At 44.4% G+C, this 20,714-nt stretch overlaps 1 protein-coding gene and 1 non-coding gene across 2 annotated transcripts; one reads left to right on the top strand and one right to left on the bottom strand.

Annotated features, from left to right (window-relative positions):
* The first annotated feature begins 363 nt into the window (after nt 1–363).
* Nucleotides 364–435, top strand: TRNAE-UUC (transfer RNA glutamic acid (anticodon UUC)). The gene has a single exon. It is a non-coding gene; the product is annotated as a tRNA-Glu (tRNA).
* A 4,673-nt stretch (nt 436–5,108) lies between these two features.
* LOC133229756 (zinc finger protein OZF-like) lies at nt 5,109–13,448 on the bottom strand. The gene is made up of 4 exons (XM_061386475.1): nt 13,157–13,448; nt 10,465–10,503; nt 9,477–9,603; nt 5,109–8,226 (listed from the first exon to the last, which is right to left on the bottom strand). The coding sequence occupies exons 1-4, from the start codon at nt 13,187–13,189 to the stop codon at nt 6,752–6,754; spliced, it is 1,674 nt and encodes a 557-aa protein (XP_061242459.1). The 5' UTR covers nt 13,190–13,448; the 3' UTR covers nt 5,109–6,751.
* Nucleotides 13,449–20,714: the final 7,266 nt, after the last annotated feature.

Raw genomic sequence — 20,714 nt, 5'->3', positions numbered from 1 at the left:
TGTCTGGAATGCAGAGGCCCCTGAAGGTGTCTTATTGTGACCCATGATTAAGGTCAATGAGAACTATAACAGCCTTATTTAGGCAGGACAACTCATAGCCCAGACCCTTCAGGAAGGAATGATTGGTCACCTACTAGGGAATAAAAAAGGAATATGTGAAGTGGTACTGAGAACCAAAGGATTTGGAATGGGTTGCAGAAGAGATACATACTAGTTGTGGGTTTTTGACCATATAGAAATGAGGATAGTAACCTGTAATGTCATAAGTATTTCTTCCTTCTTTTGCCATGAATATGTGTGTATGTTCAATATCTTTCTCTTCCTTCTTTCATCCCCTTATATAACAAAAGTAGTGTTGGGTAGTTCCTGATAGTTCAGTGGTTAGGATTCTGCATTTTCCCTGCAGTGACCCAGGTTCAATCCCTGGTTAGGGAACTAATCCTGTAAGTCACCTAGTTCAGTTCAGTTCAGTTCAGTCACTCAGTCATGTCCGACTCTTTGCGACCCCATGAATCGCAGCATGCCAGGCCTCCCTGTCCATCACCATCTCCCGGAGTTCACCCAAACTCACATCCATTGAGTCGGTGATGCCATCCAGCCATCTCATCCTCTGTCGTCCCCTTTTCCTCCTGCCCGCAATCCCTCGCAGCATCAGAGTCTTTTCCAGTGAGTCAACTCTTCACATGAGGCGGCCAAAGTACTGGAGTTTCAGCTTTAGCATCATTCCTTCCTAGTACAGCCAAAAAAAACCCCAAAAAGCTGACTTAACATCTTAATATTTATTCACTATATATCATTAAATTTACACTATTTCCTTCTGTTTTTTTTTTCTTTTTTTTTTATTCTTCCAATTTTATTTTTAAACTTTACATAATTGTATTAGTTTTGCCAAATATCAAAATGAATCCGCCACAGGTATACATGTGTTCCCCATCCCGAACCCTCCTCCCTCCTCCCTCCCCATTATTTCCTTCTGTTTTATGCTTTGGTATTTTGGCCACTAGGCATGTGGAATCTTAGCTTCCTGATCATGCATTGAACCCACATCATTGGAAGGTGAAGTCTTAACCACTGGACCACCAGGGAAGTCCCCATATATCATAGTATTTGGTTGTAGCATATCAAGCAGAAGAGTGACCATCACCCAAGGAATCTGCATCCTTTCTGTAGAAAATGTTAGTGTATTTTCTGTCGTACATAGGATAGTTGTATCATGTTAGGTGGAAGTATGACCTTGTTGTCTTTATTTGGAGGATAGGAATGGTTTGAGTTTCTGTGGATGCCAAATTGTCAAGAGCTGGACTTGTGATGATTAATTTTATATTCAACTTGACTAGGGTGTATGACATCTAGATGTTATTCAAACACCAGTCTAGCTTTTGCTGTGAAACTTTTTTTTTTTTTTTTATGGACTGCACCTAATATTTTTTATTTATAATTTTTAAATTCATAGATCAAACACATATTCAAAAAGTATGACTTCAACTTAATGGCATATTGTCCCTTAAGTAAGTAGGGGGGAAAAAAGAAAGTAGAAAAGTAAGGCAAATTAAACAAGACTTGGATTCAGTAGCATACTGAAAATTTTAGTAAAACTAGACATCTATTTAATATTGAGATGTAGGTTATAGTCACCATAACGAGGCAATAAAAAGAAATAAAATTACTCCAAGTTAAGGGTAAAATAAAATTGATCTAATTGATCTAGCTGGGCTGGAAGAAGCAAACGCTGGAATCAAGATTGCTGGGAGAAATATCAATAACCTCAGATATGCAGATGACACCACCCTTATGGCAGAAAGTGAAGAACTAAAGAGGCTCTTGATGAAACTGAAAGAGGAGAGTGAAAAGGTTGGCTTAAAGCTCAACATTCAGAAAACTAAGATCATGGCATCTGGTCCCGTCACTTCATGGCAAATAGATGGGGAAACAGTGTCAGACTTTATGGGCTCCAAAATCACTGCAGATGGTGACTGCAGCCATCAAATTAAAAGACACTCCTTGGAAGAAAAGTTATGACCAACCTAGACAGCATATTAAAAAGCAGAGACATTACTTTGTCAACAAAGCTCCATTTAGCCAAGGCTATGGTTTTTCCAGTAGTCCTGTATGGATGTGAGAGTTGGACTATAAAGAAAGCTGAGCGCTGAGGAATTGATGCTTTTGAACTGTGGTGTTGGAGAAGACTCTTGAGAGTCCCTTGGACTGCACAGAGATCCACCCAGTCCATCCTAAAGGAAATTAGTCCTGAGTGTTCATTGGAAGGACTCATGTTGAAGCTGAAACTCTAATACTTTGGCCACCTGATGCGAAGAGCTGACTCATTTGAAAAGACCCTGATGCTGGGAAAGATTGAGGGCAGGAGGAGAAGGGGATGACAGAGGGTGAGATGGTTGGATGCCATCACTGACCCAATGGAGATGAGATTGGGTAAACTCTGGGAGTTGGTGACGGACAGGGAGGCCTGGCATGCTGTAGTTCATGGGGTCAGCAAAGAGTTGGACATGACTGAGTGACTGAACTGAAAATTGATCTATGGAGAAAATTTTATGGGGTCTACCAAAAAAACAAAAACAAAAACAAAAACATATACAGTGGAATACAGAAAGTGAAAGTGAATACTATTCAGCCATCAAACACGATGAAAAACTTCCATTCGCAACACCATGGATAGACTTGGAGAGTATTATGCTCAGCGAAGTAAGTCAGACTCAGAAAGACAAATTCAGTAGGACAGCACTTATTTGTGGATTTTCTTTTTTGGCCATGCTGCATGGCCTAGGGGAATCTTTGTTCACCGGTCAGGGTTTGAACCTGTGCCCCCTGCAGTGGCAGTGTAACATCTCAACCACTGGACTGCCAGGAAAGTTCCCAGGATATATTCTTAAGTGAAAAACTATAGTCTAGAGCAGTGTACAAAGTATACCATATTTTTTGAGTCATGTAGAAGTAAAAATATATAGGACGGAGATTTAACAATTTGGAAAGACAGGAATGTAAGTTATCACATTTTCTTATGTTATAGTTTTGAGTTTGTAGAAATTTAAGTGTTTTCTATAATGTTTAAACAGCATTCAATCAAAATAGAATTTAAAACTCCATAAAATCAATAGTAAAATTGAAGAAAAAGTGAGAGAGACTGTATATTATATTGATGGCACATCTAGGACAAAGAAAAGTGGCTTTAAACCTGGAGGAGGGACTTCCTTGGCAGTCCAGTGGTTAAGACTCTGACTTTCACTGTAGAGGGCATTGGTCTGATCCCTGGTCAGGTAACTTAAGACCCTATGTGCCATGTGGTGTGGCCAAGAAATAAAAATAAAAGCCCTGAGGAATAAACACACACACACTTGAGTACAAATCTAACTAGGGGAATCTGAATAAGTTCAGGGGATAGTAACCAAGTCAAACCATTGTGGTGTCATAACACAGTCTTACTGTTAGGGAAACTGGGTAAAGCACACACAGGGTCTCAGCTTGTGAATCACTGATTTTCTCCATAAGTATTTCAGTTTAAAAATCCAAGGGAGGAGGAATTCCCTCATGGTCCAGTGGTTAGGGCTCTGCTTTCATTCATTTGAATCAACCCCTTTTTAAAATTTTATAATTTATTATTTTTGTTGTGCTGGGTCTAGTCAAGGCTATGGTTTTTCCGGTGGTCATGTATGGATGTGAGAGTTGGACTGTGAAGAAGGCTGAGTGCCGAGGAATTGATGCTTTTGAACTGTGGTGTTGGAGAAGACTCTTGAGAGTCCCTTGGACTGCAAGGAGGTCCAACCAGTCCATTCTGAAGGAGATCAGCCCTGGGATTTCTTTGGAAGGAATGATGCTAAAGCTGAAACTCCAGTACTTTGGCCACCTCAGGCAAAGACTTGACTCATTGGAAAGAACTCTGATGCTGGGAGGGATTGGGAGCAGGAGGAGAAGGGGACGACAGAGGATGAGATGGCTGGATGGCATCACTGACTCAATGGAGGTGAATCTGAGTGAACTCCGGGAGTTGGTGATGGACAGGGAGGCCTGGCGTGCTGCGGTTCATGGGGTTGCAAAGAGTCAGACACGACTGAGTGACTGAACTGAACTGAACCTCAGTAAGTAAAATTTAAAGAACAGTTAATCTTGGGTTTCCTGAGATAAACATCTTCTAAGAATCAGATACCTGAAATGAAGAGATACTTACCAAATTTGTTTGCTCCCAGGACAAGGTCTGCCATGGCAACCTCTGTGCATCTGCAGTGAGGGCACATAAGCCTGAGATAAAGGTTTAGACCCCCTATGATGTGATCTGGCCCTGGCAAAGTGATCACCTGTAAGTGCACCAACAGTTGTTTGTGTAGGGCATGGAGACAAATTCTGAAAAATGGGGCTTGTAACTACCAAGAGTTATGGAAAATGCTTCGTGTGATAGATATCTGTCATCAGTGGAAGAAATTGATGGTGGGAAACTGGTTTTTGAAATAATCAAAATCCCACGGGAATGTATGGGGAAAAAACCCCTGAGTTCTAATCAGTGAGGGAAGGAAAATGCCTACTGGGGATTTTTTAATTGATTTAAAGGCTTTTTGCAAAACATGATTTCTTCCCATAACTCAGCACTGAGGGCAGGGAAACTGAAGGAAAAAGCAGAGTGAGGAGAGTTAGAAAGCATATTCACAGTTGTATAAATGAGTAAGTATGTATTTTCAATTTGTTCTATATTTCAAGACATTAATATATATCCTAGGAGTTTCAGACATGTTTCTAGAAATATGGAATATGTCAATGCACAACATTTAAATACATATTTCCCTGCTGGAATTTAGTATTTGATAGAAAAATACAATAAGCAGTTCTTCTATTTAAGTTGCATAGTGTCATAGAAGGTGATAGTTCCTAAGGAAGTAAGGGCAGCAAATGGGTGACAAAAAAATAAATAAGTAAGGAGTTTATGGTGAGTCCAGTCATTAAATTGAGTGTCCATATCTGGACCACTAGTGAAGATGAAAACTAAGGACATACTATGGATGGTTTATTTCCTCATTTCCAATTGCTTCGTATTTATTATTTTGCTTTATAGTGAAATTGGAACTCCAGGATAATGCTGAATTGAGAACAATGAGCAGCTGTCCTTCTTTTATGCTAATAGGAATATTTTAATAATGGTTCAAAAATACAGTATTTATAATAATTTTTGTAGGTGTTATTTATAAAATAATTAAGAAGGATTGCTTCTGTCTGCAGTTTGATATCTCTCTCGGTGTACTAGCACTGAACAATTCACAAAGAAAATTTAATTCCCATTCACAGTATTACCAGATTTAGAAAACACATATGCAAGACCAATAGAAAGAAATCTAAAAAACTGTTAACAAAAATTAAGATCTAAATAGAAGGAAATGTATCATGTTTATGGATTAAGACGGACACTCAGTATTTCTTCCTAAATTGAAAATTAAGGAAATGTTCTGATGGTCCACTGGTTTAGAACTCTTGTGTTTTCACTGCCATTGCCTCGGTTGAGGCACTCTAGATCCTGTAAGCCACACAGCATGGCCAAAAATCAAAAATAAAAACAAATCAATGCAATCCCAGTCAAATTCCTAGTAGGATTTTTGTACTGTATAAACTAGAAGGTGGATTCTAAACTTCATATGAAAAGCAAAGATCCAAGAATGGCTATGAAGAATTTGAAGAATAAAAAAGGGAAGTCAAAGGAGTACACAACCTTGATTTCAAGACATATTATGAAAACAAATGAGTCAATACATGAAAATACTGATATAAATAAAGTAGGTAAATGCAACAGAATAGAAATTCCAAAAATAAACATACATAAATGATTGACCTTCAATGAAGTACTAAAGCAATTCGGGGGAAAGGTATAATCTTTAAATTACTATCATGGCAGGAATTGGGTGTCCATATTTTAAAAAATAATCTCCACAATAAACTGAAAATAATTCCCTTACATCAGTAAAATCCCCAAACCATAAAAGTTACAGGAGGAAGCAAGAGAAAAAGTAAAGAGAATAAATGAACAAATTAGACCACAATAAAATTAAAAACTTTTTCTCTGGATAAGCGATTGAAAAGACAAAACCAATTCTTGAAGATTGTATTGCTAAGTATTTCCATTAGAGTACCTTAATCAGTAAGCAATGACAAAATGTCAAAACTCAGTAATTAGAACAAGTTGTATGAACAGAAATTTCAAGAATGATATGTGGTTGGAGATCAACACATGGAAGACCACTTGGCATCATATCATTAGAGAAATGCAAATTAAAATCACTTGGTCCCACTATGCGACTATGGTGTCACTAAAACGGGAAAGCCTGAACATACCAACTAAGAATGTAAAGAACAGGAACTTGGCTTATGGTACTTCTGATGAGACTATAAAAGGACACCACCACTTTTAGAAGAGTTGGACTGACCCTACATGAGTTTAACATTCACTTACTCTATGACAAGGAGTTGTGCTACTAGATATTAACTCAAGTGAAGGAAAGCATGAGTCCAGAAGGCATTTCTCCAGTGTGAACATTGGTGGCGCAGTGGTAAAGAGTCCGCCTGCCAATGCAAGAGGCATGGGTTCAATCCCTTGGGCCGGAAGATCCCATGGAGTAGGAAATGGCAACCCAATCCAATAGTCTTGTCTGGAGAGTCCCATGGACAGAGGACCCTGGCAGGCTATAGTTCACAGGGTTGCAAAGAGTTGGACATGATACAGTGACTGAATGTGCACGCGCGCGCACACACACACATTGGATCATGACCTTGGAGCTGTGTACAAAGAACTACACGCATAAGGCCTTTCTCCACTGTGGGTTCTCTGGTGGACAATTAGACTTGTTTTGTAACTGTAAGGCTTCCCACACTCATTGCACTGAAAAGGCTTCACTCCAGTGTGGATCCTCTGATGGACAATAAGACTTGTTTTGTTACTGTAGGGCTTCCCACATTCACTGCACTGGAAAGGCTTTGCTCTAGTGTGGACGTTTTGGTGGCTAATTAGTGTGTTCTTTAGCTTGAAGGCTTTCCCACATTCATTGCACACATAGGGTCTTTCTCCAGTGTGGATTCTCTGGTGCTCATCGAGTGTGATTTTCCTCTTGAACCCTTTCCCACATTCACTGCACTCATAACGCCTCTGTGAGGTGTGAACATTCTGGTGTTTGTTGAGGGCAAAGCTGCTCATAAACAAATTCCCACATTTCTTACAGGCATAAACTTTTTCTCCACTGTGGATTCTCTGGTGGACAATAAGACTCTTTTTGTTGACATAAGCTTTCCCACACTCACCACACATATAAGGCCTTTCTCCAGTGTGAGTTCTCTGGTGGATAATAAGACTTGTTTTGTAACTAAAGGACTTCCCACATTCAGTGCACTTAAAAGGCTTTTCTCCAGTGTGGATTCTCTGGTGCACAAGGAGTTTATTTCTGTACAGGAAGAGCTTCCCACATTCACTGCACTTATGAGGTTTCTCTCCAGTGTGGACTTTTTGGTGCTGGACAAGTGAATCCTTGCGGGCATAGGCTTTCCCACATTCCTGACACTCATAGGGTCTTTCTCCAGTGTGGACTCTTTGGTGCTGAACAAGCTTACATTTGTAGATGAAGACTTTCCCACATTTACCGCAATCGAAAGGCTTTTCTCCTGTGTGCACTCTCCGATGATGAGAGAGACCCCCCCGGAGTCTAAAGAATTTCCCGCAGTCATTGCACTTGTATGGTTTTTCTCCAGTGTGAACTCTCAGGTGCTCTGTGAATTTGTACTTCTTGCTGAAGCCTTTGCCACATTCGCTGCACTTGTAATGCCCCTGCCCAGGGTGAGAGCCCCCCCTGCTCTGCCTGCGTCTGTCTGGATGCTCTCCATCGTGGGAGGGCTGGTGTTGGAGAAAGCCAAGGCTACCGAGGAGATCCTGCTCAACCGCTCCACATGTGAACACAGTGTCAGGTACAAAGATCTTGCAGCTTGTCACGAGCAAGGCCCCGCTCTCATCCCTCCTGAGCCGCTTCTCTGCACTTGGCTGTGTCTGGCACTGCTGCAAGTGAGAAGTGAGCATTTTCCCAGAAGCCCCAGAAGAGGGCAGGGTTTTCTCCACCAGGGCACACATGTCAGTGGGAGTGACAGCCTTCAGGATAGATGAGTCCACCTGTGGATTCCTGTCTCGTGTCACTTGTTCTACAGAAACACATTGGTCAGAACGGGCCTCTTCCGTATCTCCTCCACGCCAACACCCTGAAACCATAAAAAGTGCTGATAAAGTGTATGGAGACTCTGGTGGGGAAGGACACATGTAGGAATGAGCCCATGGGTTTGTGTTCAAAACAAGGTAGGAAGGGTGAAGTGGTAGAAGGGGATACTGTGCATTTCTCGGCCCCTGGTGGTCACAGAAATAGAAATGTTTCAAACCAAGGAGAACACGGGATATGGAGCTATGCCAGGAGGAGACACTGGAGCAACTCAGTCCTTGGCCAGTGGCAGTCAGCAGGGTTTTCTGGTGGAGACAAGTGTCAGCTCTGTAGAACATGTGTCCTAATCCAGGAAAATGCAATTATACCTGTTTGCCTGGTGTTCAAAAACCATACAAGTAAACATGCAACTTTAAAAATACATTAAACATATAAGATATGCTAAACACATAATACTGGAGAACGTTTCAAAGAGAGAGGGAACGGAGATGTGGAGGACACTGAGGGAGAAGTCACAGTGAGAGGACAAGTGGGCCGAGTGTCGAAACAGGGAGGAAAAGAAAGAAAAGAGCGTGACCATGAGGAATCGGGCACTAAAACCCTAGTGAGCAAAGGGCATTTCCCTGTAGGATAGAAATGACCTATGATGTGCAGTCCTGCAGCCCCTGCGCACCAGGCCCAGGATCCAGGAACCCTCTTCCAGTGACTAGAGAAGTGTCCACCTCATCAGGCACCCAGGGCCACCTCCATCCCCAGGTCAGGGTGGGTGCCTATGGGACTTACTAGATCAAAGGCCTGAAGGGAAAATGGGGCCGTTATGAGAAACACTGGCCTAGGGTCAATCAACCAATGACAGACCTCAGAAAAAAAAAAATATATATATATATATACATATATATAGTACTAGAACCTTAAGTAGTCTCCTGCAAATAACCTAGTGTTGACCATAAATGCTGACCACATGTCTCTAATTCCTGAGACAGGCAGTACACACAAAAACGGTTAAAACCTGTGATACAGATCTTCCACTCAGCAGAACAGTCAACACACAAGTGATGGCAAAGCAAACTGCAAGTGGACAGTTCACAAGCCTCCAAGACCAAACTCTTCTGTGAAAGGCATCAGGGCATGTGATACAGGACTAGACATGCAGAGGTTGGGGCACAAAGCTCAAACGCCAGGAAGCCAGGGAAGGAAGCAGTCAGTGTCCACGGCCCAGCCTGGGGAGGCTGGAGTGAGCCAAGCAGAGAGCAGGGCCGAGCCCAGCACAGCGGTGTGTGTGGATGCAGTTCTTACCCAGGGAGGCTATCAGGGACAGGTTCTCCAGCATGACATCATAGTACAGGAGTCTCTGAGCCTCGCCGAGGAGCCCCCACTCCTCCTGGGAGAAGGACACCGCCACATCCTCAAAGGTCACATGGCCCTGTCAGGAGGGGGACACGAGTTCACAGCGGCCTCTGTAACCAAAACACCCTCCCCACCCACCCCAAGCTTCATGGCACCAACACTGTGACCTCAGGGCCTGGAATCTGACATGGCCCCCCTGCTGTCCACCTGCTCAGGAGTATCTTCACACCTGGACCCCGCCCCCACCTGATCTCCAGATGTGTGTCTAGTTGTACACCTGACACCTCCCGTGAGACACCCCTGCCACATCTCACACTCAGCACGAGGATACGTAATTCTGGACAGTCCTTCTCATCACTCCTACTTTTTGTTGGCTGCACCAGCTCTTATTTGGGGCATGTGGGATCTAGTTCCCCGACCAGGGATCGAACCCTGGGCCCCCTACATTGGGAGCGCAGAGTTTTAGCCGCTAGGCCACCAAGGAAGTCCCATCACTCCTACTTCTCACTTCCCGTCTCAGACACAGTGTCCCTACTCTCACCTAAAGGCAAACGTCATGGTGTCATGTCAGACGACTGTCTCTCACCCTGCACAGCAGAAAATCATCCAGCTCCTCAGGCTGCCACCCCAGGAAAGGCTCTGCTGTCTTTATCCACCCACGTTCTGGGTCCTGCAGTTTGCTGGACACGCCCCACTTGGTCTCACCTCCAGGCACACGGACAGGCTGGCTCCTGTCCCAGGAACATCTCACCACCTCACCTTCTCCAGTGGATACAGGAGACCACCTCAGTACCACTTCACGGGTCCTGTGCCTGAGGTGACCCCAGGGCCAGAACTAAAGCCCAACAACCCCAGGACAACTGTGTCTCCTGTATCTGTGTGTCAATACCAGGGGTGGGATGACGTCAGGAGAGGTACTGGGGCTTCTTCCACTTACCTGTCCAGGGACCGTAAAGGTTGCTGCTACCATGGGAACCTGTAAAAAGAGGGAGGATCTGAGATCAGGGTCATCTTGGTGAGGATGGAAAGGCGGAGCTGTGTCCTCCCTTCCCTTTCCTGCAGATGAGTCATCTCAGGCTGACCTCTGACCTCAGAGCTATAACCTGACAACTCAGATAGTCTTTGATAAAGACTCAACCTCCTTGAGTCTCAGTGTCTTCAGGTGTAAAAGGGCAACACTTAAGAGGTCTATCTCCTAATGTGTAAACATCAAATGCATTATTAACCTCTCCCAGGCTAAGATTCACTATGACATAACACAGGATTAAGATTTCTATAATTTTTTTTTTTTAAATCAGGATTTCCTTACATGTCTTTCAAGGCTTTCTGAGACAAAGTATCTCTTTTCCACCACCAATTATTTGATTTCATGATAGAATTCACTCCTATTATTACACTCCCTAAAATACGTGACCATAAGTTTAAGAGCTCAGTCCCATAAATTGCCCTCTTCTGAGAAGCCAGTTCCAATCCCTGGCCCCCAGGCTACCGGTACTTCTGTCCCACCAGCTACAAATTCAGGGATTCCCCTGAATCCATCAGTACTTATAATTTGATAAAATAACACATGAAAGCTAGGAAAACACTTTTCTTCCTTCTGGATTACTGTAATGGATATAACTTAGAACAGCGCAATGGAAGGGATGTGTAGGTCTAGGTAGTGGGGGTGCAGGGCAGGAAGGGGTTTTAGGCCCTTTGAGTACATGCCACCCTCCCAGGATTTCCATCATTTCAAGGTGTTCCGCGATCTTGAGGCTCCTTGAATTTCATTCCTCAGCAATTTTTATACATAATCTCCAGTTCCCCTCTGATTCTTGGGAACTTCCACATGGGGCTGAGAATTTAACCTTCTATTCTTCCTGGTGACCAGTCCAATCCTAAGTCACCTCAATTATAAATAAACGCCTGTGCGAAACAGGGGCAAGTTGTAACAAAGACTAGTCCTAAAGCTAGGAAATTCCAAGGAGGCCAAGATAAAACCTAAACATATGTATATTATTATAGCACGGATATTCATTCTCATTTTAAACAGTTAGTACTTGCTTACACAAGATTAACTTGTTAAATCTATACATTTTTAACCTTGTAGTTTCCTGGAAGAGCTGAGGCACCTGTGCCCTTGACTGAACCTAAGACTGACTGGTCAGCATCACCCAATTTTTGTGGCTCCAAAAGGAACAGTCAGTCAGCTGGCTGAGTATTCATCACAGTCAATGTACACAACCTCACCCCTCCTTTTCCACCTCCTACCCACCCTTGCTTTCTTAGAAAGCCCTAGAGCCTCAGGATCCTCCCATTTTCAGGCAGCATCTGAAAGTCCTACCCACTCTGCTCTCCAGCCCCACCAATTCTTTCATCTCAGGTCCCCTTTCACCGGAAAGTGAAAAGATTTTCCCACCTAAATTTGAGATCCAGACTTAGGTGTCACCACAAGGACATCCTTGAGCCAGTGACCTCCTCCCTCGATTCCAGACTATAGATTCTACCAGCCTCTACATTACCTCAATTTTGGAATCTCAGAAATAGCAGGTCTCAAATTCAATTTTTCTTCTCCCCCTAAAACTGACTTCTCACATCAGTGCGGTCTCAGGTCGTAAAGAAAACCTTTACTGTCCTTTACTCTGTCTTTAGCTCAGAGCCATATTTACTTCACCAGGCAATCGTGCCAAATACCTGTAAGGCTTATTAGGAATATTATGTGTTACGTTCCTTTGGGGGAAAAAATCAATAATTAATAAACAGAAACCTCAATGAGAGTTGGCACACCAGAAGGGGGAGCCCTCACTGACCAGAGACAAGAATGGTATTCCAAAGGAAGAAGAGGCTCCTCTTTCCTGGAAAGGACTCAGCCAATGAAAAGCCATGCGCTCTTTGGTGCCTACGACCCTTTTAACTTCCCTTTGTAATCTCTATAAAAGTGTTAGCTCCCCCATAGTCACATACCCCAATTGCAATTCCCCAAATGATCCTGGAAAAAAAAAAAAATTTAAGCCCATTTTTGTGTGCTAAATACAGGGCAGGCTATTTGTTTCAGGTCAGCAACTTCCATACCCACCACTCAAGTCCATACAACACCTTATTCTTCGGTTTCTAACTCAGAAGCCTCCCCCAGGTCTCCCCGCCTCCACTCTCATCTTCTCCTCCCCAATCTGTACTCCTCGGAGCTGGCTTTGAAATACTTTAAAACTCAAATGTCTTCCTAATTTATTCGCAACCCTCCATGCCTCCCAGAATGCTGTCGGCCCAACTGACCCAGACGATTGACTCTTTATATGCCCGGTCCCTGCAGTTCAGTTCAGTTCAGTTGCTCAGTCCTGTCCGACTCTTTGTAACCCCATGAATCTCTGCACGCCAGGCCTCTCTGTCCATCACCAACTCCCGGAGTTCACTCAGACTCTGCAGAGAGGACTCCAACCCCAAGTTTCCCTAATGCTCTGGCTCGTGTGCCCCTCCAAGGATCAGCACGTGCCGGGCCCACGGCCTTTAACACTCCACACTTCAGCACACAGCGTGTCAGAAATGGGACCGCCACACACGCAGGCCTAAAGTTCTGCAGACGGGCCTAAGCCGCGGCGCCGTGAGCAGGAGACCCTCATGGGGGCTTGAGGATCCGGGGACAGAAGTGTCACCTGGGCCGGGTCCTGCAGCGCGTCGGTTGCCATAGGACCCTGTGGGCGCAGTGGTGCCAGCAGACGCGCGGGATAATGGCGGAGACTTGGGCCGAAAATCCTGAAAGTGTCCTGAAATCCGCTCACTCCTGTGCACTGTGGACGGCGCCCCTTGGGTTCTTCCCAGTTTCTCTAAGGCCGGCTGCACCCAGTTATCTAGAGTCTCCGGTTTTGCAGTCGGCAGCAAAAGCCGTCAAACGACCGCCATCAAAAAGACGCCGGAAATCCCACCCCTTCCTATTTCACAATCCCGGAAGAGCCCGAGTTTGGGGGGCTTCATTGGTGCGGAGATCAGGGCTGACCGGCGCGTGGTCTTCTGGGTAGTGTAGTTCCCTCGCTTCCGGTTTGAGTTACAAAACCCTCCGGGTCTCGCCTTACCATATTCTGACGAAAGTACAGATTAAAAAGTAGACCTAAGAAAGTCTCTAGGTATCATCTTTAGAAAATTCTGATTTAACTACCATTTCTCAGCTAAAAGTTAATACAGGTTTAGCAAACAAGCGTTTCCCTCATGAAAAGACTGAGAGTAGCCACAGTCCTCAGTTTCTATTGCTTTTTATGAAAATCTTGGAGAAATTTTAAAGTAAGTAAAATCAAGTCAGTATGATTTGAAGGGAAAAAAATTTAAAGGGAATTATATGAAACAAAATATCTCGGTGTTTTTCATTACTGGCGAACAGGAAAACCATATGGTCAGATAATAAAGTCTGTAACGGGTGCTGTGGACCTAAATAAACCCCAGAGGCAATAATGTTGCCCAACACGTTTACATAGGATCAAAGAGTTACAATTGCGAACACATTCAAATAGCCGCACTAAAGGTGTCCTGATAGGGAATAAACGTCAGGAGCTTTTAAAGGCAAAGAGAGGTTTGTATCACAAAGAATTTTAATTGCAGCTGGACTCAGAAGCTAGAGTATGGTAGCCTAACAGGGTAGAACGGGGTTGAGTGCCAAGGCCGTCACTAGAGGAAGATGTAAGCCCTTTATTGTGGCAAGTTTCAGGCATCTTTCTGAGTCCTTGGAATATTTACCCTTTGGACCTGGTCAAAGTTCATAGTTTTACCTGGTAGGGAGGTGCAAAGGGTGCACTAATTAACATGTTCAGTTCAGTTCAGTCACTCAGTCGTGTCCAACTCTTTGCAACCCCATGGACTGCAGCACACCAGGCTTCCCTGTCCATCACTAACTCCCAGAGCTTGCTCAAACCCATGTCCATCGAGTTGGTGATGCCATCCAACCATCTCATCCTTTGTTGACCCCTTCTCCTATTACCTTCAATCTTTCCCAGCATCAGGGTCTTTTCAAATGAATCAGCTCTTTGCATCAGGTGGCCCAAGTATTGGAGTCTGAACTTCAACATCAGTCCTTCCAATGAATATTCAGGACTGATCTCCTTTAGGATGGAATGGTTGGATCTCCTTGCAGTCCAAGGGACTCTCAAGAGTCTTCTCCAATACCACAGCTCAAAAGCACCAATTCTTCAAAGAAAGCGCTCAGCTTTCTTTATGGTCCAACTCTCTCATCCATACATGACTACTGGAAAAACCAGAGCTTTGACTAGATGGACCGTTGTTGACAAAGTAATGTCTTTGCTTTTTAATATGCTGTTTAGGTTCGTCATAACTTTTCTTCCAAGGAGCAAGCATCTTCTAATTCCATGCTGCAGTCACCATCTGCCGTGATTTTGGAGCCCCCCAAAATAAAGTCTGTCACTATTTCCCCATCTATTTGCCATGGAGTGATGGGACCAGATGCCATGATCTTAGTTTTCTGAACATTGAGTTTTAAGCCAAATTTTTCACTCTCCTCTTTCACTTTCATCAAGAGGCTCTTTAGTTCTTCACTTTCTGCCATAAGGGTGGTGTCATCTGCATATCTGAGGTTATTGATATTTCTCCCAGTAATCTTGATTCCAGCCTGTGCTTCATCCATTCCAGCATTTCTCATGGTGTACTCTGCATATAAGTTAAATAAGCAGGATGACAATATACAGCCTTGACATACTCCTTTCCGAATTTGGAACCACTCGGTTGTTCCATGTCCAGTTCTAACTCTTCTTGACCTGCATACAGGTTTTGCAGGAGGCATGTCAGATGGTCTAGTATTCCCATCTCTTTAAGAATTTTCCACAGTGTGTTGTGATCTACACAGTCAAAGGCTTTGGCATAGTCAAGAAACCAGAGGTCAAGAATAAAGCAGTGGCCACAGGACTGGAAAAGGTCAGTTTTCATTCCAATCCCAAAGAAAAGCAATGCCAATGAATGCTCAAACTACTGCACAATTGCACTCACCTCACACGCTAGCAAAGTAATGCTCAAAGTTATCCAAGCCAGGCTTCAACTGTACATGAACCCTAAAATTCCAGATGTTCAAGCTGGATTTAGAAAAGGCAGAGGAACCAGAGATCAAATTGCCAACATCCGTTGGATCATTGAAAAAGCAAGAGAGTTTCAGAAAACCATCTACTTCTGCTTTATTGACTATGCCAAAGCCTTTGATTGTGTGGATCACAACAAACTGTGAAATTAATGTTAGTTAATTAGTTAACTAACCAGCTCCATGTTAGTGTTAGTCACTCGGTCGTGTGTGACTCTTTGCAACCCCATGGACTGTAGCCTGCCAGGCTCCTCTGTCCATGGGATTCTCCAGGCAAGAATACTGGAGTGGGTTGCCATGCGCTACTCCAGGGAGCTCCATGTTAATCTCTACCCAACCCCCCGTTTTTTTGTTTGTTTGTTTTTGTTTTTGTTTTTTTGCCTAATTGCCCTGTATGCAGGATCCTAGCTCCCCAACCAAGGATCAAACCCTTGCCCTCTGTACTGGGAGCATGGAGTCTTAACCACTGGACAACCAAGGAAATCCTAGATAAAAGATATTCTTGATTGCTGTATTTGGTTGCATTGTTTCACATATTATACTTTAAATTCACTTACAAATGGTTGTCAAGTCAGAGACCTCTATCAACTAAATTTCATTAGGTTGAGAGGCCACAGAGCCCTACCCCTGGAAAGCAGCATAGAATTCATCCCTCAGGAAGCCTCAGTGATTCAAGATTGGGACTCTCTCCACCTTTCCCAGTGAGCAATAGATTTCAGTATCAGTATCAGTTCAGTCCCTCAGTCGTGTCTGACTCTTTGCGACCCCATGAGTCGCAGCACGCCAGGCCTCCCTGTCCATCACCAGCTCCCAGAGTCCACCCAAACCCATGTCCATCGAGTCAGTGATGCCATCCAACCATCTCATCCTCTGTCGTCCCCTTCTCCTCCTGCCCTCAATCTTTCCCAGCATCAGGGTCTTTTCAAATGAGTTGGCTCTTTGCATTAGGTAGCCAAAGTATTGGAGTTTCAGCTTCACCATCAGTCCTTCCAATGAACACCCAGGACTTATCTCTTTTAGGGTGGACTGGTTGGATCTCCTTGCAGTCCAAGGGACTGTCAAGAGTCTTCTCCAACACCACAGTTCAAAAGCATCAATTCTTTGGCGCTCAGCTTTCTTCACAGTCCAACTCTCACATCCATACATGACCACTGGAAAAACCATAGCCTTGACTAGACGGACCTTTGTTGACAAAGTAATGTCTCTGCTTTTTAACATACTGTCTAGGTTGGTCATAACTCTCCTCCTAAGGAGTAAGCATCTTTTAATTTGATGGCTGCAGTCACCATCTGCAATGATTTTGGAGCCCAGAAAAATAAAGTCAGCCACTGTTTCCACTGTTTCCCTATATATTTGCCACGAAGTGATGGGACCAGATGCCATGATCTTCGTTGTCTGAATGTTGAGCTTTAAGCCAACTTTTTTTCACTTTCATCAAGAGGCTTTTTAGTTCCTCTTCACTTTCTGCCATAAGGGTGGTGTCATCTGCATATCTGAGGTTACTGATGTTTGTCCCGGCAATCTTGACTCCAGCTTGTGCTTCATCCAGCCCAGCGTTTCTCATGATGTACTCTGCATATAAGTTAAATAAGCAGGGTGACAATATACAGCCTTGATGTACTCCTTTTCCTATTTGTAACCAGTCTATTTTTCCATGTCCATTTCTAACTGTTGCTTTCAATCTCATATAAAACCTCAAGATCAACTGGCTGACTCTGGCTCTCAAGCCATTGATGACCTTAAAGAACATGACTGGGTTGTGATGGAAGATTCTAAACTCCCAGTCTTATTTGGTAAGAACCTCTATGCCATGTGGACAACCCAAAGCTCTCTCCTTGGCTGCACCTTTTCCCTCTTTCCTCGCTGATGTCAACTACAAATTGGCACTTGCCAAGAGCATTTGCCAGAGACGAGGAACAACAACAACAAAGGCATTTACCATCTGCCTTCCCTGGTGATTCAGATGGTAAAGAATCTGCCTGAAATGCAGGAGACCCAGGTTTAATCTCTGGGTGGGGAAGATCCCCCTGGAGAAGGAAATGGCAACCCACTCCAGTATTCTTGCCTGGAGAATTCCATGGACAGAGGAGCCTGATGGGCTACAGTTTCAGTTCAGTTCAGTTCAGTCACTCAGTTGTGTCCAACTCTTTGTGACTGCATGGACTGCAGCATGCCAGTCTTCCCTGTCCAGCATCAACTCCCAGTTCAGTTCAGTTCAGTTCATTTGCCCAGTCGTGTCTGACTCTTTGCGACCCCATGAATCACAGCATGCCAGGCCTCCCTGTCCATCACCAACTCCAGGAGTTCACCCAGACTCACGTCCATCGAGTCAGTGATGCCATCCAGCCATCTCATCCTCTGGCGTCCCATTCTTCTCCTGCCCCCAATCCCTCCCAGCATCAGAGTCTTTTCCAATGAGTCGACTCTTCGCATGAGGTGGCCACAGTACTGGAGTTTCAGTTTCAGCATCATTCCCTTCAAAGAAATCCCAGGGCTGATCTCCTTCAGAATGGACTGGTTGGATCTCCTTGTAGTCCAAGGGACTCTCAAGAGTCTTCTCCAACACCACAGTTCAGAAGCATCAATTCTTCGGCACTCAGCCTTCTTCACAGTCCAACTCTCACATCCATACATGACCACTGGAAAAACCATAGCCTTGACTAGATGGACCTTTGTTGGCAAAGTAATCAACTCCCAGAGCTTGCTCAAACTCACGTCTATCGAGTCGGTGATGCTATCCAACTGTAACAGGAGGGAAAGGGGCAGGCAGGGCACAAATTTTAAAAGAATGACATAGCCCAAGGACACAACATAAACGTATCTGACTCTTTGCGACCCCATGGACTGTAGCCTATCAGGCTCCTCCTTCCATGAGATTTTCCAGGCAAGAGTGTTGGAGTAGATTGCCATTTCCTTCTCCAGGGGATCTTCCCCACCCAGGGATCAAACCCTGGTCTCCCACATTGCAGGCAGATGCTTTACCGGTCTGAGCCACCAGGGAGCCCTCAACATAAACCGATTAGAATCAAATGGGACCAAGATTTCAGACAAGATTAGACCTTGATCCTCAATCAGCAAGTGAAATGACACACCCAGAGGTGCCACACGAGTGTTCCAAGGCACTGTCAAAAGACCAAGGAGTGAGTGGTGGCCCAAATCCTGGAAATCTCCACCCCTTCCCAAAAATAGTTGGAATAATCTTCCTACTCATTAACATGTGAAATTATCAAGCCTATAAAAACTAACCACGCCACATTTCAGGACCACACTCACCCTCTGCGATGGCCCACACTCTGTCTGTGGAGTGTGCTTCTCTCTGAATCTGAATAAATCCACTTCTTACCTATCACTTTGTCATCACTGAATTCTTTCTGTCATGAGACATCAAGAACCTGAGCTTCATTAGATCCTGAAACCAGCTACAGTGGGTTTTGGCTGGGTTTGAGTCCCAGCCACATGGGTTTGAATCTCAAGCAAGGTTTTGGCTGGGTTTGAGTCCTAGCCACGTGGGTTCAAGTACCAAACTGGGTTTTGGCTGGGTTCAAGTCCCAATCTGAGGTAAATGAACTCACAATCATCTCATCCTCTGTTGGCCCCTTCTCCTGCCTTCAGTCTTTCCCAGTACCAGGGTCTTTTCCAGTGAGTCAGTTCTTCACATCAGTGGCCAAAGTATTGGTGTTACCGCTTCAGCATCAGTGCTTCCAATGAATATTCAGAACTGAATTTCCTTTAGGATGGACCGATTGGATCTCCTTGCTGTCCAAGGGGCTCTCAAGAGTCTTCCCCAGCACTACAGCTCAAAAGCATCAATTCTCCAGCACTCAGCCTTCTTTATGGTCCAACTCTTACATCCATACATGACTACTGGAAAAACCATGGCTTTGGCTATAATGGAGCTTTGTTGGCAAAGTAATGTCTCTGCTTTATAATATGCTGTCTAGTTTGAGCATAGCTTTTCTTCCAAGGAGCAAGCATCTTTTAATTTCATGGCTGCAGTCACTATCTGCAGTAATTTTGGAGACCAAGAAAATAAACCCTCTCACTGTTTCCACTGTTTCCCCATCTATTTGCCATGAAGTGACAGGACCGGATGCCATGGTCTTAGCTTTTTGAATGTTGAGTTTTAAGCCAGCTTTTTCACCCTCCACTTAGTGAAAGCACAGGTGGAGCACAGGTTCTAGGCACTTTCTTCGGTAACTGCAGCTTGAGGACTCTAGAGCACAGGCTCAGTAGTTGTGGTGCACTGGCTTGGTTGTCTTGCGCATGTGGAATTTTCTCAGATTAGGGATCGCACCCATGTCCCCTGCATTGACAAGTGGATTCTTAAATACTGGATCACCAGGGAAGTGGGGATAAGTTGCCCCCTTTGCACACATGCTCAGACTGTGATCATGCGGTCAATGTCCTAGTAGGAAACAGCATTTAGTAAGTTGCTCTTCTCTTCAGATGTCTCGTTGTTTGTTTTTTTTTTTTTTTTTAATTGTATCTGTCCCAATCCATTTGAAACTAGTTTAGGTCGCCTGCCCACGCCCTCGGTGGCACTTTCGGCAGGGCTCATGCATAGTGCCCTGCTTTTGCTGCAGACACCTCAGAAGAGATACCTGGGTGTTTGGTTTTTTGGCATCTTACTGTTTATAACTTGTCCTAACTTCACATGTACACAGTTATTTTTAGTCCCCTATAGCTTCTTTGTGGGCTTCCCTGATGGCTCAGTGGGTAAGGAATCTGCTTGCAATTCAGGATACAGCAGAAGACTCAGGTTGGAACCCTGGGTGGGGAAGATCTTCTGGAGAAATAAATGGCAACCCACTCCAGTATTCTATCTGGAGAATTCCATGGACAGAGGAGCCTGATGGGCCACAGTCCATGGGGTCACAAGAGTCAGACATGGCTGAAGCAACTGAGCTCTCACACACATGATATCCTGGGAGCCCGCTCAACTTAGTAGAAGGAAAGCCCAGAGACAAAGAGGGCCCCTAGACAACCACCGTTATTGTTGGATCCTGAGGGCTACAGGCAAATGCCATGAAGGGACTTCACTGGTGCACTGGAATGTCACTCGTCACAAGCGAGAACAAGAAGGGAAGCTAGTTCCGGGAGCCACGGCCTCATCACTCTGCTGTACCCTGAATGAGGGTGTA

Source organism: Bos javanicus, chromosome 18 (assembly GCF_032452875.1).
Source record: "Bos javanicus breed banteng chromosome 18, ARS-OSU_banteng_1.0, whole genome shotgun sequence".
NCBI classification, from domain to species: domain Eukaryota; kingdom Metazoa; phylum Chordata; class Mammalia; order Artiodactyla; family Bovidae; genus Bos; species Bos javanicus.
The sequence above is the reverse complement of the archived record's forward strand: the minus strand, read 5'-3'. Positions and strand labels throughout refer to the sequence as shown.